The sequence below is a fragment of the Mchenga conophoros genome, linkage group LG3, assembly GCF_057382185.1.
Source record: "Mchenga conophoros isolate Kocher_MC1m ecotype Shallow Benthic linkage group LG3, M_conophoros_male_GT1.1, whole genome shotgun sequence".
NCBI classification, from domain to species: Eukaryota; Metazoa; Chordata; class Actinopteri; order Cichliformes; family Cichlidae; genus Mchenga; species Mchenga conophoros.
The window spans coordinates 17,282,787-17,309,717 of record NC_140528.1 but is presented as its reverse complement, the minus strand read 5'-3'; the positions used below and the strand labels follow the sequence as shown (position 1 = coordinate 17,309,717).

Below are 26,931 nucleotides of genomic sequence, written 5' to 3'. Positions count from 1 at the left end.
GTAGAGTCACAGCCTGCTGTCTTTAACAGTGTCTTTAACTTTTCTTTCTTTGTTTGTGCGAGTATTTCTCTTGTTCATAAAAACTGGCAGTCTGGTATAATAAGGAGCTTTGTTAGACATTAATCATTGTTTCACAGAACAACATCTTCAAGATCTTCAATTCAGGTGTTGTGACAAAATTTGATTTCCGTTTTTATGGTTGTTTTTTTTTATACATCTAATTTTTAATTCTGTAAACAGACTGTAGTGACAGGATTTATGAAGAGGTTATATATCAAATACATTAATGACCTGTTTCTGAAGTATCTTTATGACTGCATATTTGTACCCATTTTGTCATCAATCCAGTGCTTTCTGGTCATTTCAAATAAGTTTCAAATAAGTTTATAAAACTGTGACGTTATATTTGTCACAATTTCTGCTTCCCTCTTGGGGAAGATCTTTTTTGAAAAACATTACACTTTTTACCCAGATAAACAAAGGATATATATATTTTACCAAACACTGACTGCAGGAGCTACTTAGTGACAGGAATGCTCGTTTTGGCCTTTAAATACTTGAAATTGTTTGTGACAGATATGATTGGCTTATTTTTGACAGATGTAGGTCAACAGGTGACGTATAACAGCTTAAATTCCCGCAATGATTTTTTTTAAACTTTTTGCCAGGCGATCAGAATTTCACGAAGCTCTGTCCATATTTTTATGCTGCGTTACCTTGGAGGTCAGCGCTGAAGTTACCCGGAAACAGTACGACCTTCAAAATAAAATGGAAACCTACTCATCCACAATATACGCTAAAAACAAGTTTTTTAAAAAGTGTGTGTGTGTGTGTGTGTGTGTGTGTGTGTGTGTGTGTGTGTGTGTGTGTGTGTGTGTGTGTGTGTGTGTGAGAGAGAGAGAGAGAGAGAGAGAGAGAGAGCAAGGGATCTAAATGCTTTGATTTCACATTCCAAACCTGTGGAGCGCAAAAAGTTTTGTTTTTTAAATGTATAATATTGATGTGACAGACAGTTTGTTTGTTTTATTTTTTATTATCACATCTAATAAAAAAATCATAAGCCTGGGCCATTAGAAACGCTTTTTCTTTAATTGTATCACCAAATAAATGTAATTTCAGTTCAATGCACACTGAACAACAAATTATTTGTAGCAAATAGAAATATTCAACTTTTATTCTGAAAATGTATTATCGGAAGTTTTGGAGCAAAGGGCATGCGCACTGGGTTTTCCTGCTTTGAGTAGCAGGAACCTGTGTTGAATCTCAGGCGAACATGAAGCCGCATCCTCGCGTTACTCGGACAAAGTGGGCTGACAGACTGGACGCTGAGCCGGAACGTTCCGGTAAATGCAGCTGGCATCGAGACGAGAAGAAGAAACTTCTTGTTGCCCTTAAAGGACTGAGTAGCAGGACCGCCGCAGGAAAAACAGACATCGACTGTGCCTTCCTGAGAAAACACCTGCCTACTCGGTCCCTTTCAGAGGTACGGCCCTCATACAGAAACGACGCTTTTCGTTGGTACTTAAGTCAAAACAAGTCTTTCGTAAATATCCTTTTTAATTTATATAAACAGAAAGTAAGGAAGTATGTGTTTGAGTGGTTATTTGTTTGTTTTAACAGTCCTAATTTTTAATACGTCTTGAATCTGTATATTTCCCCTTAAATCGTAAGGAACGTGTATTTGTGCCTTCAGATCGTTGTCACTGCCAAACAGCTCACATTTAGTGTCATTTATTGGATCGGATGATTAAAGTCTGAAGAAACTGGAAATATGAGTCCCCAGTAATGACAAACTTTGGATTTCCAGTGAGAACGATGACATCCCACACCATCGCACACTTCCTTCACCAAAAGCTGAAAGCTGTCACCTTATTGGTGCAGCAAGCAGCGTAGCGTCCTCCGTGTCATAGACAGAATCTGGACTCATCATCACCAAAGATGATATTCCTCCACATCTTCAGGTTCCAGTGCACATGTTGTCAATACCAGTGCAAACAGTAAAGGGCAGTCATGGCAGCCCTATGAGGCCAGAGACTGGCCGTGTGCCGTCTATGCTAGATTGTCTGGAGTGCCATGTAATCCTGCAAATCTGTAGAAGACCGCCTATGGTTCCTGAGTGCTGACATCTCCCATTATTTCGAACTTGGTCTTCAATTTGGAGATTTAGGACCAACAACACCAGCTTAACGTTGCCCTATGGTGTGGGTCAGTCAGCGTGGCATACTTTGACCATGCTCACAGGGACCTGACTGTCAGCATCTTGTCAGAATAAGTTGTTTGTCATTGATAGAGAAGATTTGGCAAGTTTTCCATCGTTGTAACCGCTGCAAGTGCATTTTCCTTAGAAACGTGACAGCGTTTTAGGGGACTAAAGAGCATGAGGTTTATTGCCAAATATTGTTACAAAAAATAATCTAACACAAGATTCCTTACTTTTTGAACTGAGTTTATTAATTTTTGTTTATACTGTGTGCTGACTGTGCATAAAGACACGCACTGTCCTTTCCCTCCTTCAGATCCAGTCTGTGGTTGAACTTCTGAAGAACAAAGTGCTCTTAAATGCCAGGTTGAAGCTGAAAAGGCAAAGGAGGGAGGAGAGGAACGTTAGAAAACCCATTGAGGAGTGGACATACATGGCCTCTTCTTTAGTGGGAACCCTTGAGGAAACTATTTCCACTGCTTTCTCTCAGGTAGGCATTTTTAAATTTAGTTTAACTTTATTTTTGTGATAATTTAAGTAAACAACAAATCCTTCACACAACAGTCATACTTCAGGATAGATCTGTTATCAGTAGGGAGAAACGAGACCCAGTATTTTAATTCATTGGGATTGTTATTCTGCTTGCCTATTGGTTCCACTTATTGGTTCTCCTTGCACTTGTGTACAGTCAGCTGATTTCAATTTGTGTGCCTGTGGAGAAAAATAGTGGCGCAGTCTACAGCGTGGATATGGACCGAACTCTTATTTTTATTGAAGAAAAGGACAAGAGCATGATGATAAAGTGCAAACTACATCCAGGACAGAAAAACAAATCTCTTATTATACTGCTAACAGAACCTCAGCTCTCTGCAAACACCTGTACAGACAGGATGCTAAGGCTAAGGCTAAGTTACTCAGACCCCAGCCCAGCAGCCAGAACTGAACTTCAGCAGCTAACAAGTCAAGCTGCAGCCTTCTTTCCTACCTGTTCATGTTTCTCAAGTTGAATTGCTGTGGTAATCGGTAAAACTCTCCTTGTGCTGATTGTCATCTTTGCTTTGTGCTGTCTCCAACAAAGAGGGGGGAAAGTGGTGGAGCCTGTTCTTTATACCCAAAGACCCACTGACAAAAAAAGAAGACTCATAGACAAACAGGCAAAACAAAGTTTTTCAAAGTCTATCGTTTCACATATTTCTATCAGAGAATTTTTCCCAGTACTTTCCGAATCTTATTTGAGGTTGCACGGGGTGGGTGCCAGTGCCCAACCAGTCTGCATGTCTTTTGTGAACTTGCAGAAGGAATCCGACCGTGTCCCTTGGAGTATTCTGTGAGAGGTGCTTTTGGAATTGTCGAATTTTTATGGACAGAATTTAAATTGGGTGGTCTCAGAATTTCGTCTCGGCTCTTTGCAGATGATGTGGTTCTGTTGGCTTCATCAGGTGGTGGCCTCCAGCTCGCACTGCAGCGGTTCACAGCCGAGTGTGAAGCAGCACCTCTGAGTCTGAGGCCATGGTTCTTAGCCAGAAAAAGGGTGGAGTCAACGACGAGTTACTGTCCCAAGTGCGGGTGTTTAAGTATATCGGAGTCTTGTTGAGTGATGAGAGAGGGGGTGCAGGAAATCCACAGACAGATCGATGCTGCGGCTGCAGTGATGCAGACGCTGCACCTAAAATTGTGGTGAAAAGAGAGCTGAGTGTTCTGGCCATCCCAGGAGGGCTCAGAGTAGAGATGCTACTCCTCCACATGGAAAGAAGCCAGTAAAGGTGGTACGGGCATCTAACATCTTCCTGGGCGCCTCCTGGGTGAGGCGTAACGGGTATGTCCCACCAGAAGGAGGCTCCAGGGCAGAGCCAGGACATGCTGGAGAGACTGTACATCTCAGCTAGTCTGGGAACACCTTGGTGTTCATCGAGATCAGCTAGAGCAGCGGTTCTCAAACCTTTTATGATGAGTACCACCTCAGAAAATATATGGCATTAAAGTACCACCTTCATGAGCTTGGCTGATATCAAAATGAATATAGCTTTTTCAAAAAAGACAAATCAATAATGTGCAACAGCTCATCTTAATTTGCAAGGAATAATTCTTGCTGCATGTAAATTAAACTAAAGTTTTCTGTTCTTTGCTTTTAAATTTCCTGCTGATAGTTACATTTGTGTAGTTAAAAACACAGTTGAATCAATGTTGTTCTCCCACATTCTGCTTCTCTCTGTGTTTTCAGATGCTGATCGTGTCTTCTACAGAGCCTTGCACTTTGAGAAATGGTGACCCTCCCCAGGTGCACAGACCACCCACAGATGGTCGTACCATCCCTTTGAGGCCAATACTGGTGCCAGTGCAAGGTACAAACCTGTAGCTCCTCCAACCACCTCTCAGCATCATGTATTCAGCTGCCAGAAACGAGAGCCTGCTCCTTTTTATTTTTAATGGTAGCCACCCTTGTATTGAGACCATTTCTGATAAACGTTTGGTAAGCGGTAGAGTGTTTTCTAAGCGCACACTGCACAGTATGCTGATGTACGCCAGGTTTTTGCTTAATGGCTCTTTCTGAATCGCATTGTTGGTGCAAAAATATATTTTTTTTTGTACTGTCAAATTGTGTTATCTTTCTCAGTTTCTCAGTTACCATTTTTTAAGTAACAGGCTGCTAGTAACAAAGCGCCTATAATTTGAATTTTTTTCATGGTTTCATGGTAAATCAGCCATAAAAGGCTGGTCTTGTATTTTTATCACACTGGATGGAATGAGGGTGGGCAATGCCAACAATCAAGTTTGTGTATGCCGTAACTCGAGAACGAAGTGATGTAGTAACTGGAGAAGGAAGTCACCTAGGATTTTGAAAATGATAATCTAGATGTATCTGCTAAAAAATTTCAAAAAACTTTGAATGCCAGTGAACTTGACCGTAAGGTTTTCTGGAAATCTTTTAAACGCAATAAGTTGAGAATGAGGCATTTTGGATTTTGGAATTGAATTTAACTCAGTTTTATTTACACAGCACCAAATCACAACAACAGTCACCTCAAGGTGCTTTATATTGTACAGTAGATTCTACAATAATACATACAGAAAGAACCCCAACAATCATATGACCCCCTATGAGCAAGCAATTTGGCGACAGTGGGAAGGAAAAACTCCCTTTTAACAGGAAGAAATCTCCAGCAGAACCAGGCTCAGGGAGGGAGGGGCCATCTGCTGCGATCGGTTGGGGGGAGAGATGGAAGACAAGATAAAGACATGCTGTGGAAGAGAGTCAGAGATTTATACCATAGGTGCATCTGCAAGGAGGCTGAAGGGTCTGACTGGGCCCTGCCAGTATTGACGCTACACTGATTTATTTCTATATTTTTATGTGTTTCATAGGTCAGTGTGAAATGATTGACAAACAACAAAAACATTCCCCCTGAAGGTTCACAGTGCATCCGTAAAGTATTCACTTGGACCACAATTTGTCATGTTACAATGTCAAGACCAAAATGGACTAAATTCATTTATCATAGCAGAAATTCTACACCTAACACCCCATAATGACAAAATGATAAGTTACCATAAGCTTTGCACACCTATTTTTGGCAGTTTCTCCCATTCTACTTACAGAACTTCTCGAGCTCCATCAGGTTGGATGGGGAGCCACTACTTTTTAACAGGAAGAAAGCCGCAGCAAAGCAGGGCTCAGGCTGCCATCTGCTGCAACTAGTTGGGGATGAGGGGTGTTAGGCATGACACAAGATGCTGTGGAAGAGAGCCAGACGAGGCCAAAGGGTTCAGTCTTTGTTTCATCAGGCAAGAATGGTACAGTGGGGCAAAAAAGTATTTAGTCAGCCACCGATTGTGCAAGTTCCCCCACTTAAAATGATGACAGAGGTCAGTAATTTGCACCAGAGGTACACTTCAACTGTGAGAGACAGAATGTGAAAAAAAAATCCATGAATCCACATGGTAGGATTTGTAAAGAATTTATTCGTAAATCAGGGTGGAAAATAAGTATTTGGTCACCTCAAACAAGGAAAATCTCTGGCTCTCACAGACCTGTAACGTCTTCTGTAAGACGCTTTTCTGTCCCCCACTCGTTACCTGTATGAATGGCACCTGTTTGAACTCATCATCTGTATAAAAGACACCTGTCCACAGCCTCAAACAGTCAGACTCCAAACTCCGCCATGGCCAAGACCAAAGAGCTTTCGAAGGACACCAGGAAAAGTATTGTAGACCTGCACCAGACTGGGAAGAGTGAATCTACAATAGGCAAGCAGCTTGGTGTGAAAAAAATCAACTGTGGGAGCAACCATCAGAAAATGGAAGACATACAAGACCACTGATAATCTCCCTCGATCTGGGGCTCCACGCAAGATCTCATCCCGTGGGGTCAAAATGATCATGAGAACGGTGAGCAAAGATCCCAGAACCACACGGGGGGACCTGGTGAATGACCTGCAGAGAGCTGGGACCAAAGTAACAAAGGTCACCATCAGTAACACACTACAACGGCAGGGAATCAAATCCCGCAGTGCCAGACGTGTTCCGCTGCTGAAGCCAGTGCATGTCCAGGCCCGTCTGAAGTTTGCCAGAGAGCACATGGATGATACAGCAGAGGATTGGGAGAATGTCATGTGGTCAGATGAAACCAAAGTAGAACTTTTGGTATAAACTCAACTCGTCGTGTTTGGAGGAAGAAGAATACTGAGTTGCATCCCAAGAACACCATACCTACTGTGAAGCATGGGGGTGGAAACATCATGCTATGGGGCTGTTTTTCTGCCAAGGGGACAGGACGACTGATCCGTGTTAAGGACAGAATGAATGGGGCCATGTATCGTGAGATTTTGAGCCAAAACCTCCTTCCATCAGTGAGAACTTTGAAGATGAAACGAGGCTGGGTCTTCCAACATGACAATGATCCAAAACACACCGCCCGGGCAACAAAGGAGTGGCTCCGTAAGAAGCATTTGAAAGTCCTGGAGTGGCCTAGCCAGTCTCCAGACCTCAACCCCATAGAAAATCTGTGGCGGGAGTTGAAAGTCCGTGTTGCTTGGCGACAGCCCCAAAACATCACTGCTCTCGAGAAGATCTGCATGGAGGAATGGGCCAAAATACCAGCTACTGTGTGTGCAAACCTGGTAAAGACCTATAGTAAACGTTTGACCTCTGTTATTGCCAACAAAGGTTATGTTACAAAGTATTGAGTTGTATTTTTGTTATTGACCAAATACTTATTTTCCACCCTGATTTACGAATAAATTCTTTACAAATCCTACCATGTGGATTCATGGATTTTTTTTTTCACATTCTGTCTCTCACAGTTGAAGTGTACCTCTGGTGCAAATTACTGACCTCTGTCATCATTTTAAGTGGGGGAACTTGCACAATCGGTGGCTGACTAAATACTTTTTTGCCCCACTGTATAAGAGCCTTTCAGATCTATTTTGGCAAATTCCAGGCAAGCATCATCGCTTTTACTGAGGATTCACTTTAATCTGTCCAGTCGACCATACAGGTCTGAGTGGTCGAATAATGCAGAAGTGGTTGTCGTTGTGGAACGTTCTCCTCCCTCTGTGGAACAGCACTGGAACGTCACCAGAGTAAATGGTAAATGGCCTGTATTTATATAGCTGCTAGTAACAAACTCCTGTATTTATATAGCGCTTTACTAGTCCCTAAGGACCCCAAAGCGCTTTACATATCCAGTCATCCACCCATTCACACACTGGTGATGGCAAGCTACATTGTAGCCACAGCCACCCTGGGGCGCACTGACAGAGGCGAGGCTGCCGGACACTGGCGCCACCGGGCCCTCTGACCATCACCAGTAGGCAATGGGTGAAGTGTCTTGCCCAAGGACACAACGACCGAGACTGTCCAAGCCGGGGCTCAAACCGGCAACCTTCCGATTACAAGGCGAACTCCCAACTCTTGAGCCACGATCGCCCACAAGTGTCTGTTGGATTCTTGGTCACCTGCCTTACTAAGGCCCTTCCACCCGGTCCCACACCTTGATCAGCACCAGCTCCAGGAAGAGTCCTGGTGCTTCTAAACTTGATGGAGGCCATTGTGCTCACTGGGGCCTTCATGAAGTTTGTCTGCAGCCTTGATTTGTGTTTGTCTTGTCTTGGAGGTCTACAGACAGCTCCTGCACCATAAACTATGAGCTGGCCTTTCTTGTCCAATCAATTAAATTTACCAAGGCTTGACTCTAATTAAGTTGCAGACAAGAACAGGAAATGCAGCGCACCTGAGGTCAGTTTCGAGTGTGACGGTAAAGGCTGTGAATACTTATGTGCATGTTGTATTTTTGGTTTTTAACTAATAAATTTGGAATAAAAGCAAATGTATTGAAATTCTCAAGCAAACTTTGTCATTAGGGAGTGTTGTATTGGAAAATGAGTTTAATCCATTTAAGAATAAAGCTGGAATAACAGCTTCCCATATTGTGAAATGTAATATCCGTTTTGCTCCATATTTTGGGCACCTGAACATGGTAATGGGAAAAATATGTTCTTGTTTTTTTTAAAACAAACAAACACCTGCCTGCTTTCTATGGCTTTTACTGTATATTAAGACAATCTCATAGAGCTGTCGTGCCACTTGCATATTGATTGTGAGACCAGATACTCTGTCACAACTATGAAAGTGGTCACCAGCCTGTTTGTTTTGTGTCTTTGGGTCTTTTCACACCTGTGGTGTTTAGTCTGTTTACATCAAAAATGAGTTATTTCCACCATCAAGGTACTAAAAATGTGCAGGTAGATATATCATAGGCATCAATATATGGGTTAGCAGCTAACTGTGATTTCTATGTAAACTGTCCATGTTCTCCAGTAGTCCGGCACACAGCAACATCTCCCTGTATTTACTTCTGTTACTCCTGCCACAGACACAGCTGACCAGTAAGCAGAGTGAACAGTCTCACATGGTTTGTAGGGATGAATTAAGGTTTGCAGAGTTCAGTTTGACTCTTCTGTGTTAAAAGAAACCAAATCACAGGAAAAAGCTGCAAGTTTACAAACACATCCACAGATGCAGACCAGAGTAGCCAAACTGTAGGTGTGTCCTTTCTGATCCCCAAGGTAACGCCTTATTACATGTGTTGATAGTTGCTGCCATATTATTGTGAAAAAATATATTGCAACTAAAAATGTAAAACGTCCCTCTCTAGGTGCGCATCGGTACACAAAGGCAGTCCAGTCACCCAAGACTCCAGCACCAACCACAAGGCCATCCAAAACACCGCCAGCACCATCTCAAGTATGTAGCATGCCAAACGGCACAATCTGTCTACCGCAGCAACAGCCTGCGCCCACATTTGAAACTTCTGACAAGCCATGTGTATATCTACAGACTGCATCTCTGACAGCAACGCCAGAGAAAGGACCGCTTCAACCCCCTTCTAGGTCTTCGACATCTCCAAGTCTTAGCAGGTCAATAAACAAGACCACCCAGCAGCCCACCGAGTCACAGCCCACCACCGTCGCCATCACCTCCACCTCTCAGTCTTTGTCTTCCAGCCTTAATGTGCCCGCCTCTTGCTCTGCCACTACCCTTACTTCAGTCCCCCGTTCTGTATTATCCACTGCTGCCTCTTCAGCCATTTCCAGCTGCTCCACACCCACTACTCTCCCACAGTCCGTCTCCGCCACAGCATTTCATGCCAAGTTTGGTCGGACCAGCAAATATGCCACAAAAGACATGTTTGGTGTCAAGTGTGTAGTGGACTTTGAGAGGATCTATGGCTTCTTAAGTACAGTTCAAAAACCGAATCAGGATTGTCAACTCACTCCCATGGGTAAGCATCGCTGAATATTATGGCAGAATCCTTTTGCAACAAACACATTGAACATGCTGAATTTCACACGTAAACCTTTCCACAAATATCCTGTGAATGTGAAAACTTAAGTATGAAGTCATCTAGGATTTTCAAATGTAGGTGTGTCTGCCAGGAGGCTGAGGGGTTGCACCGGTGCCGTCAGTATTTTATGTAATATTCATGTGAGGTTAATGAAAAAAGGTTCGTTTCTGTCTTCAGAACAACAGGATGTCTTCATGAGAAACAAATCAAAAGTTATTCGTGTTGGTAAAGCTGTACTCAAGATGTGCTTCTTAAATATAAGACAGAGTTTAGTTTGCTAACAGTCGGGTATTAGTCTGTAAAATAATACAGCAGTTAACTGTAATAGTAAAAACTCACGTCTGTTGTCTACATAGAAGTTCACATTTAACGACTTCATTTGCGCTCAGCAACTTTCTTGTTCTGTAGAAAGTAAGCACAATACAACCAGCTGATGGCAATCTGTCTATAAGTCGACAGCAATTATTTGTCAACCTTCATCAATGTCTTTGGGAGTGATTGCAGTCTGACTGTAACTGTCTGCAGCAGCGTCCCCTCCCATCAGGCAACCTGTGAATGTGCAAACCCCTCAAGCTCCGGGAAACCATTTTGGTCGTCACAAGTTGACCCCAAATTGTTTGGACACTTCATAAAATCTAAACACAAAAGCAGACAATGATATGCAGGTCTTTTAAAGCATATATTCAGTTCATAATAGTACAAAACAAGTTCTCAAATGTTGAAACTGAGAGTTTTTTTTATTGTATTTTTAAAAAAAATAGAAGCTTATTTTACATTTTATGCCGGCAACACCTGTCGGTGAAGCTGAAATGGAGATGTTACCAACAAAGAGACTGAAAGAGATATTTTTTTTTAATTAAAAATTGAAGAAACAACATATAAAACCAGGGTACACCTACTCTGTGAACTCCTTTTACACTATTATGAAACAGACTTGGTGCTGTCTTTGACCAAAGCTTCGCTAAAAAGGAAAAACTGAAACGTGCATTGTGTTCTTGTTCCTCTGGTTACTCAAAATATTGGATCGATCCTGAAAGTCTGTTTATAGCTTTCACTTGGTGAATTTACATTTGCTAATAATACATTTTGTCATCCAGAGAGTGCCATAGTGTTGGACCTTTTAATGTCTCTCCCAGAGGAGCTTCCCCTGCTAGATTGCAACAAACTGCACAAACATATGATCCAGGTGAGACCTGCTGCTTACACACAGCCGTCGTCTTCATGTGATCAGGCTTTGAAAGCCCTGAAATTGTTTTTTCTTTTGAGGATAAAATTACTTTGATTGAAATAAATTTCATTCTTGGCTTTCACTGGAGGCCGAGGACAGTTGGTGATCTGTGCTGGTTAGGTTTTGTCAGCCGTCTGGCTTTTTATGTTTCTGGCAGAACCTAAAAATAGGAACTTTTTGCTCCAGTGTTTTGATGAGACCCTCTGTGTTTCAGATGTACCAGTGTCTCTCTGCCCCCGCTGACTCTAACACGACAAGAAGAAGGTTTCAAGAACTGGATGATGAACTTTTTACTCAGTTAAAGGCACTGGTTCCTCAAGACCATCAGACTCCTACAGGAACTACCGACAGCACTAACGTCACGGACGGTGAAGGAAAGAAGTCACTGATGCACAAAGCCGACAGCCAATCAACACAGAGCTCTACCACATCTAGCAAATTAGATTATTCAAATGTGACGCCCCCTCATCTTAACCCTTTTATTGTGCCGCTGACACTGTTAAAGCGTAGACAGGAATCCATAATTATTTAGACGTTGTTGTTGTAGTGATTTTAAACCCATTACTGAGCTTTCAGCTCATCACAGTATGTTAAGTGTCAAAAGCTCCTGCTAATTGATTTTCTTTATTTGTTTGAATTACGTGGGTTCTTATTTCAAACTTTCGAGCTGTATCATTCATGCAAAGCTGTTCTTTCAGCTCATTATGTTAGTACAGTTAAACAAATGCATTTGGGACATTTAGCATCTTTTTTTTTAATTGAAATGTTTCCTGCAGATAACTGATTGACTTTTTAATATAACTAAACAACACTTCCAAACAGCACTTTCAGATCTTTCATCTATGAGAATGGCTGAATGTAATAAAACTATATTAAGTATTCCCTCGCCTACCCAAACCCTTTAATTCAGGTGTTCCGATCACTTCCACGAACACAGCTGTATAAAATCAAGCTCCAGGCCTGCAGACTGGTTCTACGTTTGTGAAAGAATGGGTCGCTGTCATGAGCTCAATACATTCCTGCGTGGTACCGTTACAGGATGCCTGTGCAATGCTGAATATTCCAGTCTGCCAGTAGTATAACAAAGTGAAAACCACTGGGAATGAAAGCCTTCAAATGAGCTTGAGAGCAGCACTTAGACGGCTTCATTGAACGGGTTTCCGTGGCTGATCAGCTGCATCCGAGCCTTACATGAAAGGTTTTGGATGCAGTGGTGTAAAGCACTGGACTCCAGAGGACACGTGTTCTCTGGAGTGATGAATCACACTTCTACGTCTGGCAGTTTGGGTACAGGAGTCTGGATTTGGGGATTGGAGAACAGCGGACCTGACTGAATTATGCCTGCCTATTCAGCAGCTGCTGGGACCTGGAGGAGGAAGAGCAATAGATATGCAGCTCATTGACCTGCCAACAGTTCTGTTCAGCACTGTCTACAGAAAGCATTGTAAATAAAATATCAGCATATTTTGATAAATGCAAAAAAGTACAGGAAGTTGGAAACATGTAATTTTATTAAGTAGACCTGGGTTTGAATGGTAGTGTCACAAATGTAAAAAATCCATGATATAAAAAATGAAATTAGTACAATGGATATTCTGTCCTCACAATTGTTTGAGAAATGTTAGTTAAAAAAGTTCAATAAACCTGTGTTCTTGAAAACGCGTGTCTGTTACTGTAAAACATGAAAATAAAGTGCATGACTATGATGTACAATGTGGCCACATTGGCATATGAAGCACCACTCACGATATAACAGTTCTGTAAGCAAAGTCATCACCAAGTTAACGTAACAATGCTCAGCATGGTAAATTAATCAAATGGACTATTATTGGCATCCCATAGACCAACACTGGCAAAGTTATTTCATGTTTGCTAGCGAGCTTTATTTTTTGTTTTATTTTAAGTTCGCCAAAACTTTACGAGTCCATTTTAAATCCATGAATCTGAGTTTTTCCTCTGTAAGGATTATTGTTGGGCCTACCTTAGAATATAAAGCGCCTTCGGGTGACTGCTGTTGTGATTTGGTGCTGTATAAATAAAATTGAACTGAATTGCTGTAGCTCAGTTTTTTCAGCTGTAACATTTAAAGCATTTCTTTTACCAAGTTGTTAAAAGAAGGAGGTTTGTCTAATTTCCAGTGGAGAAGAATAAACCTTTGAGCCGTGACTGAGGCGAAAGCAATCGCTTTTAGCTGTGGTGACGAAACCATAACAGCTTGGGCAGGAATCCTAAAGGTGGAGATGTGGGCCGATGGTGAAATTGTTCTGTTGCATGTGTATGAAAGACCTACACATTCTTGTGAATTTGTGTAGCCGAGGGCACCCCCAAAACATATTCCCTAATGTGGTTGGAACCTGATTGGCATCTTGCACATGCTACACTCACAGTTGGATACATTTTTGCTTGTCTGTAACTAAGTACTCTCTTAAATTGTATCAAACATTGTCTAATACAGAACGCTCTAGACAGAGCTGCCAGAATTCTTTGGGAATTTCCATTTTGAGATCCTTTATTCATGTTAATCTAGTTTTTTCCCAGCTCGGTGAATCTTGAAATAATTTATTCAAATATTGCCTTTTGCACAAGGGTCCAAATCAAGTATGTCATCAGTAACTGAATGATCTGGTGGTTGTGAAAGTCTGAAGTGCTTACTAGTAAAGCTTCAGACTTGTAAATACCTAAAAAAAAAAAGGTGATGTAAAGGTCGCGGTAGAATTTCTCAAACTACTCATTTATGGCTGATGGGTGGGTAGATATTGATCCATCTGGCATCCAAATTTCTGTTTTATGTTTAAGAGAAGCTTGTCTTAGTTGGCGTTGGAGGCCCAGCTGTGTGGCGCCCCAGCCTACTCCTTGCCAGATATAATGATGGCAAAGGTGTAGGCCAAAGATGAGGACCTGCTGTTACTGAATCCCCAGCTCTCTCTTCCAGGCGGAGCTAGGGCTCCTGCCATAATTCCTCCTTGCTGCAATCAAGACTGCAAAAGTATAAATGAACACATATGGAATTATGTAGTAATGAAAGCCGCCCTTTGCTTTGAGTCCTGCTTTGCTCACTCTTGGCGTTCTCTCCATGAGCTTCATGAGGTCGTCTCCTGAAACGGTTTCCAACAGTCTTGAAGGAGTTCCCAGAGATGCTGAGCACTTGTTGGTCCTTTTGCCTTCACTTCTGCATCGCACAAAGACACGGCAGGTGGAACCAAAGTTCTCAAATGTGGACAGACCAAAGCACAGATGTCCTCTGGTCTAATGTCCACTCCTTGTGTTTCTCAGCAGCTGTTTGACCATAAAGGCCTGATTCACACAGTCTCCTCTGAACATGTAGAGATGTGTCTGCTACTGGAGCTCTGTGTGCATCTATCTGGGCTCTGATCTGAGCTGCTGTTAACTTGTGATTTCTGAGGCTGGTGACTCAGATGAATGTATCCTCAGCAGCAGAGGGAAGAAACTATATTTTGTGCTTGGGCTTTGAGGCCCACAAATGCCAAAATAAATACATAATTAAATGTGTAATTAATTAATTACAAATTAAAATTGAAATAATTAACTATATCAGTCATTACTATTCCATTAAAGTGTTTATTATTTATTAAATGCTTCAAATTTCTTTAAATGCCTTTGAATGATTTTACATTTTTTTTAATTAATGACACTTTAAAAAAATATTTAATGATGTGGCTGTAGCTCAGGAGGTAGGGCAGGGCAGCTGCTGATCAGGAGGTTGGTGGTTCAATCCCTGGCTCCCACAGAGTGGACGAGTATCCCACAGAGTGGACGAGTATCCCACAGAGTGGACGAGTATCCCACAGCCAGCTTGGATTAATGCACCTCTTTCTAGATGATACCCATAGGTCAGGTGCTTGGCACACAACAAATACTTCACCTTAGAATGATGAAAAAAATCCGACTTGTGAATATTGTAGTCGCAGTAACACATTGCACATTATGTGTAATATTTTATTAGGAGAAATCAGGACAAAGTGATGCCATATAGGGGGAGACACTTCTTTTTCCATGAAAACAAGCTTGAACACTAACATGAAAATTTTGCATGGATCCAATCTACTTAATATATGATCATCAATTACACAAACACTCCAACCACTTTCTGAACCAGCAAGGCTTCAGATGTCATCGGTGACATCACTCACCCTAATGAAGCAAGCCTCATGACGAAGAATCTTCATAAAAGACTTTCTGGTGACATGTTTGTTTTTTCTTAAGGAAGTACAGGAGAACTTCTGTCGTTTAAAAGATTTAATTTGCTTCAGCACTTGAAATTACAAGTTTACAGCGCTGGACCTCAGAGTGAAATCAGCCGTCTGTCTCACACAGAGGATGACCATCAGAGCGGGCTGTACAGTTTTATAAAACAAGAACAAACAAGTATTGTTATGACTGTCTTCTTCTGGGAAGCAAAGTGGCGGTCCTGCCGTCTCCCTGCGAATCTTCTCTCTCTGTTCACATCTGGCCTTGTCTCGTATCTGCTCTTCTCCTGGAATATAACAGAAAACTCCTCCCTGCCTAACCTTGATTAATATTATCCTACTGATTCTATCTATTATCTAAGTTCAGGATATTCTGAACCCTGATCCCTTGGCCCAGAAATATCATCCTGACTTTTAAACGGTATAATGTGTAAGCATGTTGCAAAACCCTCTGCACAATCACGATAATCCAATTCCCTCTTTAATGAGCACATAGCAATGTGTATAAAAACAGCTTTATTTAATCATTTTATTCCTAATACTGGATTTCTTGACACATACCCCGAAGCCTCAGCACAGTCCGTTCCATCACTAACAAGAGTTATTGGCCAAATTTTGTGAATTTTACATTTTGATTTGTATTTTTTTCCACTTCACAACAAAACATGCTAATTGTCCTGCAGTGTTCAGGATTTTATGTGCAACTGTTTGCAAAAACATCTGGTATTATTAAAACATAAACGTAGCAGTAATTTATAACAAGACTTCAATATAACTAAACAGCACAAGTTAAAGAACAGTTCCTATTTACATTTATGAATATCTTCTTTTTAAAAAGTATATAATATAGCACATGTAAAGTATAACAAAAATGTGTAACAATTTTGTATTAATTTTTTTTTTCCTTTCTGTATTTCAACAACCAGTGTTTTTACATGTAAAGGACATCAGACATTGAATAAAGTGAAATGAAACAATAAATCTTTTCATATTTTTCAATAACAGTTCAAGAGTTTGCATTCTTCTCCTGGACCACGGTGTGGATCTTTCTTAAGTTCTGTCGGACTCGAACAAACTCCATCAGCTGGGATTCCTCTCGTACCTCCTCATCTTGTTTTCTCTCTCTCTAAGAGACAAAGAGAAGCACATAGAACTTATTATTGAAAATAAATGACAGAGAAAAAGTAACTTTTTTCATGTCATAAAAAGGTCCTTTTTATGACATAATATGTTTATTGTTTATGAAATACATTCTGCGTGAATGTATGCAAATATTAAACGCATTGAGTAAGAAGTGCTTTAACTGAGTTCAGTCCGTTTGCGTTCTGTGTTAATAATGTTCTTCATGATATCTGAAATCCACTCATTTTATCTACAGTCCTTCCTTAGTACAATTATGTTTTATATAGTACCAAATCACAACAGCAGTAACCTCAGGGTGGTTTATATTGTAAGATAAATACCCTACAGTAGTCTTGGAGGAAATGGTCTTGAACCCTACTAGACACTGTTTATAATGGATGATCCGATTAAATGAAGGAACTTACTAAAAGTAGCTAAAGCTGGTGCAACACTTTAAGTTTACTACCTCATGCTGTTTCTGCTGACGTCTGAGTAGGACTTTCTCCAGAGGAGTCCTACTATGTTGTTCCTCATCCTGGTAACTCTGTTCCCTTTTCCTCCTCTCAAGCACCTGCTGAAGTTCTGATCTGCTGCTCAGAGCCAAACCCCTTTATCCATAAAGGAAGCAGAGAAAAACTGCAGTTAAGATGAGAATACGGGGCTGTTGAAATGCTACCACACCTACCAGCGGAAGGTGTTACATCAAGAGGAGGTGGGACCTAAGGAATCTTCAACACCTAAAATCTAGACTAACAAAGAAGCAACTAGTAGCTCAGTGTTCCAGCATCAGGAAGCAACTGTTATCACAACTGAAGATTGATGAGGTAAAACTCGAAAGCTACAGCAAGGGGGAGCCATGATGTCAGGTAAAGGCCTACTGGTAAAATCAGACCCTACTGACTGATTTACCAAGACTATGTGAAGTACCTGTTAGGTTTTGTATTGTTGATTGTCATTTATGCTTAGAAATATTTAACCATATATGCTTAGAGGTGTATAATCAATTGTGTAGTGATAGGACTGTGATCTTTAACAGGCTGCAAAGGCTTGGTGTGTATTCCACACTAGAATGCACACCCACATCCTGGGAGCACGAGAGAGGTCGTACCTTCTCTTATTATTTTATGGTAGGATTAACGTAGTTGCATCTGTTCTAGTCTAAGTGCTTTTTGTTTAGATGAGCTGCAGGACTTCCTCACCGTGTTATCTAGGGTGAGGCTACCCTCTTCCTGACCAAGGATGTATGACCCTTTGATCAGCAGTACCACACACACACACACACACACACACACACACACACACACACACACACACACACATACACACACACACACACACACACACACACACACAGTATTCTTTGTTCACATGTATACCTATGTAAGATGCTATATGTTAATGACCCTATGCATATTCATGTAACCACAATAAAAGGAGTGCTATGGGGAGCCTGGCTGAGAGTCTGGTGGAGGTCAAGTGGTGGGACGACACTTGGCTCTAGGCAGGTCTCCCTCATGCATGAGTAAACCAGAGAACTTTGGTGCCTTGTGTCTTGCTTTGCTGTGTAATTATATTGTCTTCAACGTTCCAGCGGATGGGTTCAAGTTACAAACCTATCAGTACCAACTACAGATGTATATGCAGCACAGACAATCTCTACTGCAACCATCACTGCAACCAAATAACTTATCTAAAACCACTGGAATGCTTGGTTACAAGGACCCACAATGAGGAGGACCCTCCATGGAGACGGATATGCGATGCCAAGATCAAGGCAACATGGGGAGAAATTCCAAAGCTAGCTATTGGAGCTGTAGAGCACTGCCAAGTAAAGACTCATATCCCTGGCTAGGATCATGAAGAGGTATACAATGGAGACAGAATTCAGGAAAGTCAAAGTCAGAGTAACCTTCATCCTGTCATCTCTGCTATATCCAGTGCAGCATACAGAGAAGCAAGACGACAGGGCTCCGGTTACATCAGTGGAAAAGGGCTAATAAATAGATATAAAAAGGAGTACGAAAAACAAATATACACTTAAGTCTTAGGGGATCAAGAGAAGTTACAATTTAGAGTTTGGAGTGGTTTAAAGTCACCAGCTTGTAAACCTGGAGTAAAACATTTGTCTATAAAGCAGCATGTGGCGGTGGTGCCAGTGTCCGGCAGCTCCGCCTCTGTCAGTGCGCCCCAGGGTGGCTGTGGCTACAATGTAGCTGCCATCACCAGTGTGTGAATGGGTGGATGTAGTGTGAAGCGCTTTGGGGTCCTTAGGGACTAGTAAAAGCGCTATACAAATACAGGCCATTTACCATTTACCATCTTACAGAGGGAGTGGTGTGTAAAGTGCAAAAGAGTCTGTTAACAGTTTGTGTGGGGGTGTGTTGTGGGGGGAGATGGGGGCCTGGTAGTGAGTTCAGGAGTCTGATGGCTTGTGGGAAAAAGCTATTCCGTAGTCTGGAGGATCAGGCCCCGATGCTGCGGTAGCGTCTGCCAAATGGAAGGAGAGAAAAGAGTCCATGTGAGGAGTGTGAGGGGTCAAGCACAATCCAGGAGGCCTTACTGATGCAGCTGCTTGGTCCAGGCTTGTACTGTGTGATGGCCTGAATGCCCTGCCATAAACTGCGTGAGTCTTTTGTGTTGTGGACGTGGCTCTGGATCTTTTGTGCATGCACACGCTTTGCATGTCGGATGGCGCGAGAGAGGTGGGCTCTGGCTGTTCTGAGAGCCGGTTTATCTCCAGACCGGAAAGCAGCATCTCTCTCTCTCAGACATGCACGTACTGCTGCAGTGAACCAGGGCTTCTCGTTGGTTCTCGTGGTGTGTTTTTGGAGACCGTTACATCCTCTGTGCACTTACTGATGTAGCAGGTCACAAATTCAGTGAACTTGTCCAGGTCCAGGAGGCCGTTTCGTGTGGCTGCTTCTTTAAACATGCTCCCGTCTGTGCGCACGAAGTAGTCCTGAAGCGCTGCCAGCTACTCTCCACTGAGACATCCAAGGTATACTATCAGTGTATACAGCCCAACTGAGACCGAGCAATATCAGAAGAGCATATGGCAGAATGACACAACATATTGCACCAGTGCTTAGTGGCTAGTGGAGCTAAAAGCAGACTATAGTAACCTCCATAAACAGGATTGAGTATCCATCGCAGTGGCAGATATTCAAGTAGGTGTCCCAAGCAGGGGGAGATTGACAGTATCAGCCCCTGCGATGATCCACATCTACTGGCTAAAGAAAACAACAGATGCAGCAATTCAGCAGCAGAGGCTGGGGCTGAGTCATCCAGGACAGAGTTAATGAATTGAATGTGTTTTTCAACAGATTCGACACTGCAGTGAATGCTCACCCCCCAACAGCCTTACCCCAACAGGAGATAAGATGTACCACAACGTCAGGAGTGCTCTGACACGTTGATAAATATGTTTTTTTCCTTTCTCGCTACATCGCTACAGTCAGCTACATCCACAGCCATACCACTCTCTCTCCCTCCCTCTCCACATTGCACCGTTGCCTCCTGTAAAAGTCCTGACGCCCCTCTATCACCCCACCTATCTTTTTCACTCAAGACCAGGTTCAGAGACAAATGAGAAGACTCCACTCAGGCAAGTCTACTGGACCAGATGGGGTGAGTCCTGTCTCCTTAAGACCTTTGTCCCCACAGCCAAATGGGAACCGTGAAGCTGCCACTAGGAAAGCAGCAACCACAAAATATCTACAGACAGTAAGGCAAATCCTGAGATGTCAGCTGAGTGGGAAGAACAAGACAGAGGTGGGACCACGTCATTGTTTTGGATCCAAAGCAGCTGCTTTGAGGTACACTGGATCTGAGGAGGCTGCTCTAGCCATTCGCACACTGATAATGATTCCAAGAAATCTTTTGTTCAAAGATGCTTGGAAACTCCTTACCAGGCCATTCAGGAAATTGACTTGAGGCTTAAGTTTTTTAAGGTGGTGATTGAGGAACAGTATGGATGGACAGCACTAATTGCGACTTTGTTCTTACCTTGTGTCAAATATGTTGTTTCTTCAAAAGGTTACAAGATGTCCACCATCTTCAACAGGATAAAATAGGAAACTCAACACACATGCAAAGACACAGACTCAGAGAGACGGGCTTTACACAGTGACCTGACTACACTGGAAACAAGGGAACACACAGGCAGGGATAGCAAGACACAGAACAGAGGGAGCACAGAGAAACATGAGGGGCAAAGGGAAGAAAACCAAAACACCGACAGCAATAATGTGGCAAGTAAATAATAAACAATTCAACTCACTGGGTCGCAGACCATGACATAAACTTTATTATCTTTATTTTACTCCAAATCTAAAGGCTTTTCAAGTAAACAGTTTCAAGTTCAGTTCAAGTTGCAAGCCATCGGTGTAAAAGTCCAAGACAAGTCACAAGACTTTTTTCTTTTCAGTCATATGACTCAAGTCCACACCTCTGGAACAAGATCCCAGCAGTCAACACAGGACAATAAGGACAATAAGCTGGTGAAAGGAGGAAATAAAAGCCACTGACATCAATAGAATTAGAGTAGAATAGAATTCAACTCTATTGTCATTGCACATGTCACAGGTACAAGGCAACGAAATGCAGTTTGCATCCATCCAGAAGTGCTTTAGCCATGATATAGATATATTATAATATATATTAGCAATAATGTAGATATGTAAGTATATTACAGAAATATGTCTATTATGGTATGTTATAATACACAGTATGAAGGTATGTTATGAATATGCTATAACTTTAAGTACAGTATGTCCAGGCTGTAGTGAGTACAAGCTGTACAGGCTATGAACAGGATATAACTATGAAAAACTATACAGAATATGAAATAAAAAAATATACAGAAATCTGGGATATACAGCTAAACAGAAATGGGAACTATGCAGGTTATAAACAGTTGTAGGATTAAAAATTATCGTATGTACAGAATGATTATTTACACAGAGCTATACAGTAGTGCAGTTAAGATAAGTGAGATATAATTCCTACAGAGGCTATATAAAGTGCTAGTGGTTGTGAATGGTGGTTCAGTCCATGTTATTATTGTGTGTTTGAGGGTACAGTTGTCCATTGTGGGTGTGTGTATGTTCAGTCCATGTGTTAACGTGGGTCAGATGTCAGGAGGCAGAGTTCAGGAGTCTGACAGCTGTGGGGAAGAAGCTGTTCCGGTACCTGGTGGTCTTAGTCCGGAGGCTCCTGTGGCGCCTCCCAGAGGGCAGGAGGGTGAAGAGTCCATGTGATGGGTGACTGGGGTCTTTGATGATTTTCCCAGCCCTTTTCAGACACTGCTTCCTGTAGATGTCTTTTATGGCAGGAAGTGGTGCTCCGGCGATGCGCTGGGCAGTTTTCACGACCCTCTGCAACGCCTTCCGGTCCGAGGCAGAGCAGTTCCCGTACCAGACTGTTATACAGTTGGTCAGGATGCTCTCGATGGTGCAACGATAGAAGTTCACCAGGATGTCTGAGGACAGGTGGTTCTTCCTCAGAGTCCTCAAGAAGAAGAGGCACTGGTGAGCCTTCTTGACCAGCTTGGAGCAGTTGGTCGTCCAGATGAGATCCTCGGAGATGTGGACTCCCAGGAACTTGAAGCTGCTCACACGCTCCACAGCCGTCCCCTTAATGTGGATGGGTGGATGTGGGTCAGCATTCCTCCTGTAGTCCACAATGAGCTCCTTGGTCTTCTCGGTGTTAAGCAGCAGGTTGTTTCTGTCGCACCACTCAGCCAGACGATCCACCTCCTCCCTGTAGGCGGCCTCATCGTTGTCACTGATGAGGCCAATCACTGTGGTGTCATCTGCAAACTTAATGATGGTGTTGGAACCATCAGCAAGTCTGCAGTCGTGGGTGAAGAGGGAGTAGAGGAAAGGGCTCATCACACAGCCTTGTGGTACACCGGTGTTCATTGTGATTGTAGATGAGCAGTGGTTATCCAGCCGGACATGTTGGGGGCGGTTGGTCAGGAAGTCCAGTGACCATTTGCAGATGAGGGAACTGATGCCCAGGTCTGTCAGTTTCCTGATGAGTTGTGAGGGGTGGATTGTATTGAATGCTGAACTGAAGTCTATAAACAGCATTCTGGCGTAGGCGTTGTTGTTGTCCAGGTGTGAGAGGACAGAGTGCAGTGCGATGGAGACTGCATCCTCTGTGCTCCTGTTCTGGCGGTATGCGAATTGGTGGGGGTTCAGGGTGGGGGGGAGACAGGATTTGAAGTGTGCTTCATCACTTAGTGATGATGGGGGTGAGTGCTACTGGGCGGTAATCATTGAGGCAAGATGGGTTGGAGTTTTTGGGTATCGGGACGATGGAGGTGGATTTGAAGCAGGCCGGTACCACAGCGTGGGCCAAGGACAGGTTGAATATGTCTGTGAGCACTCCTGCAAGCTCCCCAGAACACGCTCTGAGAACACACCCGGGGATGCCATCAGGACCTGCCGCCTTTTGGACATTGATCCTGCTCAGCACCGCTCCTACATCGGTGGGGGAGAGAGTCAGAGGTTTGTGGTCTGGCGTCACGTCTGCTTTGGTTGTGATTGTGGGGTTCCCTCGCTCAAAACGAGCATAAAAGTTGTTGAGCTTGTTGAGGAAGGAGACATCGGAGGATGCAGGGGAGGGTTTGGTGGTCCTGTAGTCTGTAATGGTCTGGAGTCCTTGCCACATGCGTCGGGGGTTGGAGTTGGAGAAGTGTTCTTCTACCTTCTTTTTGTAATGGTGTTTGGCTTTTTTGATGCCCTTCTTTAGATTAGCCCTGGCTGTACTGTAGGCGTGTGCATCTCCTGACCTAAAGGCGGTGTTGCGGGCCTTCAGGAGGAGACGAACATCCCAGTTCATCCAAGGCTTCTGGTTGGGGTACATGGTGATCCGTTTCTGGGTGGTGACACTGTCTGTGGTTTTGGAGATGTACTCCAGTACAGATGAGGCGTACTGGTCCAGGTCTGTGTGAGTGAACGTATTCCAGTCTGTGTTTTTAAATCTGTCCTGGAGCACTGCGTCTGTCCCCTCTGGCCACACTTTAATTGTCCTCACAGCAGGTTTCACACGTTAGATGAGTGGTGAATACCGAGGTGTGAGGAACAGGGAGACATGGTCCGATTGTCCAATGTGGGGGAGGGGTGTTGCTTTGTAGGCTCCAGCCAGGTTGGAATAAACACGGTCTAAAGTCTTGTCTCCTCTGGTGTGGCAGGAGACTCCGCATTAGGTGAGCAGTGACTCTCAATAGTAGTGGAGTTCATGCACCAAGCATTGTTAATATAAATGCACAAACCTCCACCTCTGGTCTTGCCGGAGTCATCTGCTAGCCTGTCGGCTCGGTGTGTGTGGCGTCCTGCTAACTCGATAGCATTGTCCGGGCAGCTGTTGTTCAACCATGTTTCGGTGAAAAACATGACATTTGAGTCCATAATCCGTCTGTTGTTAGTGATGGAGAGCCATATCTCATCCATTTTGTTTGCCAGAGAACGGACATTGGCGAGGAAAATACTGTTGTTAGCTTTAGCTTAGCCCTTAGCCCATAGCCCTCCGCGCCTACCTCGCCTTTGTTTACGTTCTCGGCGCCGTCTGCGTGCACTTCCGCCCGGCCGGGGAGAGTGGGCAGCCTCTGGTGTTCTGGAGATCTCTGGGATGAGTCGGAGATCGGCGATAAAACTGTTGGAGTTATGAGTCCAGATGTCCAGAAGCTCTTGTCTGCTGTAGGTCAGCAACGCACAGCAATTCTGGATGAATAATCCGGTTAAAAGTAGATTAAAAAAACGCTAAATAGCAGATTCTGGAGAGACACTGAGCCTCGTGTTCACGCGCCGCCATCTTGGTCCTTGGTCAAGACAAGAAAGCTCCTTACCCGCTGTGGGTTTCAACCAAAATCCAGTGCTCTAAGATGCTAAATAGAACGAAGGTGCCCGCGGAGTGTCAGAAAATTTTTCAAATGAAAAATCTGACACTAGAATTATTGCAGTGGCCTACTAACCCCTTAAACTGTCAAAAGACTACACAAGACAAAAGGTGGATGAATTCTTTCTTGGTTAAGACAAACTTCATCACAACAACTTGCCAGGTCAAGAACACTATTGAGACAGATGTATCACTGTCCATCTATGGACACCAATCTAAAAGAGCCTGCTCTGTTCTGGAAAACATTTTTTAGCTTGACGAAACCAAGATAACCTTGTATGGCTGCAAATAAAACAGGATCACTGGGGTTTATGTGACAACAGATAAAAATAACAAAAGCTAACAAAAATCAATGCAAATGTGAACTTCATTAGCTTCCTGCTCAGAAGACCAGGGTTCTACAGCTGGCATTTTCTTGTGACCACCTTTAACCAGCAATAAACCCTTACTAAGACAACACTAAGACAAACTAAGACAACAAACACGTACAGTTACCCAGAACACAATCTCTGAAACCTGCTGGAAAAACGGTCCCCCCATTTAAATCAACAATAGTGGGACTCACTAAGTCGAGAATCTAAAATAAAAAGCTAGAACTAACTTACATGTGTTGACAACATACAAAACCCCTCTCTCTGGAGAATTAACTTTTACTTGGTGCTTCCAAAAAGCATTCAAAGCTATGAACGAGCCCACATGTGTTACAAAGTTGGCTCAAAATTGACAACAAAGAACAGAGACTGTACAGACAAAGCTTAGCTTGCTCATTTAGTTTATTTAACAAAGAAATCATGAACTATCACATGGGTAATGGTAGATATCAGTGGAAAAATGTCCCGAACAGATGATTGTAAAGATATGTGCAACATGTTGAAAGAAGTTGCCTGTAAAAACAGACTCGCCCTCAGGTGACCCTTGAAGAACAGGTGAAGACTTGCAATGTAATGTACTCCCACCTATAGTGTGGTGTAGCACTTTTCTAGTCTTACTGACCACTCGCAGTAATTTAGACTACAAGTCACATTTGTGTGTGATAAAAAATGATGAACAGACCGCATTAGACTTCATTCAAATGTTAGAAAATATTTGGTTTTCATATGGTACCTACTTCTTATGTGCCAGGAGCAGTTCCTTGTGGAGTGCATCGTGAGCCCTGGAAGCCTTCATGGGTTTTGAGTGCTCTACACAGGCGCCAGATTTGACTCCATTATCTGACACAGAAATGATAATTAAAAAAACAAAACAAAAGAAAAAATGTTAAAGGAGTAGCTCAAAGGAATGACAGATGCAAATATCTAAACTCGCTCTGCACACGCAAACAGATATTTCATCTGTGACATTTGTGAGGTTTCCTCAAACACAGTCCGACAGTCTTGTTGCTGTTGAACAACAAAATGTTTAAAAATGTCGGAAGTTTACCTGGTGATATTCCCAGGCAGGAGGCGATTGTGAGAACAGCAAACAATTAACACCACGCCGATGCTGTTCACAGGACAGCAAGAGTAACGATCAGGAGAATCTAGTCTTCGTTATTATTCCCCTCGTACGTGTTATTACTGCGATTTCAGTGTTTTCACTTCACAGCTAAAGTGTGCAGTTTACTTTGTGTGCACTCAAATGGAGTCGAGTCAATTACCACCACCTGTGGCTGAGTACCATAGCCTACAGCCAGATTAACTTGTGACACACATCTGCACCTGGCTCCGTCGCCCCGTTTGAATTCGTTTCATGCACAGCACATTTGTAACTTTTAATTTTGCCTGTTTTTGTGTCTTGCAAATAAACCTTTAAACTAAATAAAATTATATTATGTATTTATTTTTGACCTACAATAAGAAATGCCAAATTATATACACAAGTTTAGAGAAATCGCCACTCCTGTTGTTCATCATGATTTTAATGTTCTTTACCATAACAAAGAAATACGTCTTGAACAAATAAATTACACATTAGTGTTATAACATCACATCCTGTAAGCATAGTCTGACTGTGTCATTTCACTGGAAATGAACATTTTCACCCAATAAAGGTAATTCATCAACATGGCTGGAGAGAGTTGGTGGTTTAAAATCTCTAGCTTTTGGTAAATAATTATCTGAATCTTACAACCAAAGTGGTCATCTGATGTAAAATGTATAGAAATCATACTTATATACCAACAAGGCAGTGTACATCACTGTTGCAACAGCGTTGGTTTATGGCTTTTCTGATAATACCTGGTGGGCTGGTCTTGAGTCAAAGTGCCCGGGCCAATTTTTTGTCCCACTCCAGCTCGCCCTCCCACTTATGCTGGCTAGATGAAACAAGAAATCATTCATGCCTGTACATCTCTCTGTACATCTGTCTAAAAGCACAAGTATACACTGCAATAGTTGTACAATCCTTTATCGACCAAGCATCATTTAAGCCACCTGGACTTATATGGTAA

At 42.7% G+C, this 26,931-nt stretch overlaps 2 protein-coding genes across 2 annotated transcripts; one reads left to right on the top strand and one right to left on the bottom strand.

Moving 5' to 3' along the window:
* The first annotated feature begins 1,239 nt into the window (after nucleotides 1-1,239).
* snapc2 (small nuclear RNA activating complex, polypeptide 2) lies at nucleotides 1,240-12,930 on the top strand. Its single transcript, XM_085255059.1, has 7 exons — nucleotides 1,240-1,483; nucleotides 2,517-2,690; nucleotides 4,422-4,542; nucleotides 9,354-9,442; nucleotides 9,536-9,980; nucleotides 11,141-11,229; nucleotides 11,486-12,930. The coding sequence occupies exons 1-7, from the start codon at nucleotides 1,274-1,276 to the stop codon at nucleotides 11,801-11,803; spliced, it is 1,446 nt and encodes a 481-aa protein (XP_085111185.1). The 5' UTR covers nucleotides 1,240-1,273; the 3' UTR covers nucleotides 11,804-12,930.
* A 3,555-nt stretch (nucleotides 12,931-16,485) lies between these two features.
* On the bottom strand, nucleotides 16,486-25,817 carry LOC146577494 (actin-associated protein FAM107A). The gene is made up of 3 exons (XM_085267665.1): nucleotides 25,612-25,817; nucleotides 17,068-17,209; nucleotides 16,486-16,605 (listed from the first exon to the last, which is right to left on the bottom strand). The coding sequence occupies exons 1-3, from the start codon at nucleotides 25,668-25,670 to the stop codon at nucleotides 16,486-16,488; spliced, it is 321 nt and encodes a 106-aa protein (XP_085123791.1). The 5' UTR covers nucleotides 25,671-25,817.
* Nucleotides 25,818-26,931: the final 1,114 nt, after the last annotated feature.

Coding starts and splice junctions, on each gene's coding strand:
- snapc2 (XM_085255059.1), top strand. CDS start 1,274: ATGAAGCCGCATCCTCGCGTTACTCGGACAAAGTGGGCTGACAGACTG. Junction 1,484..2,516: donor CTACTCGGTCCCTTTCAGAG/GTACGGCCCTCA, acceptor TCCCTCCTTCAG/ATCCAGTCTGTGGTTGAACT. Junction 9,981..11,140: donor TTGTCAACTCACTCCCATGG/GTAAGCATCGCT, acceptor TTTGTCATCCAG/AGAGTGCCATAGTGTTGGAC.
- LOC146577494 (XM_085267665.1), bottom strand. CDS start 25,670: ATGAAGGCTTCCAGGGCTCACGATGCACTCCACAAGGAACTGCTCCTG. Junction 17,210..25,611: donor CTGCTCCTGGCACATAAGAA/GTAGGTACCATA, acceptor TTATGGATAAAG/GGGTTTGGCTCTGAGCAGCA. Junction 16,606..17,067: donor GTCAGCAGAAACAGCATGAG/GTAGTAAACTTA, acceptor TTTGTCTCTTAG/AGAGAGAGAAAACAAGATGA.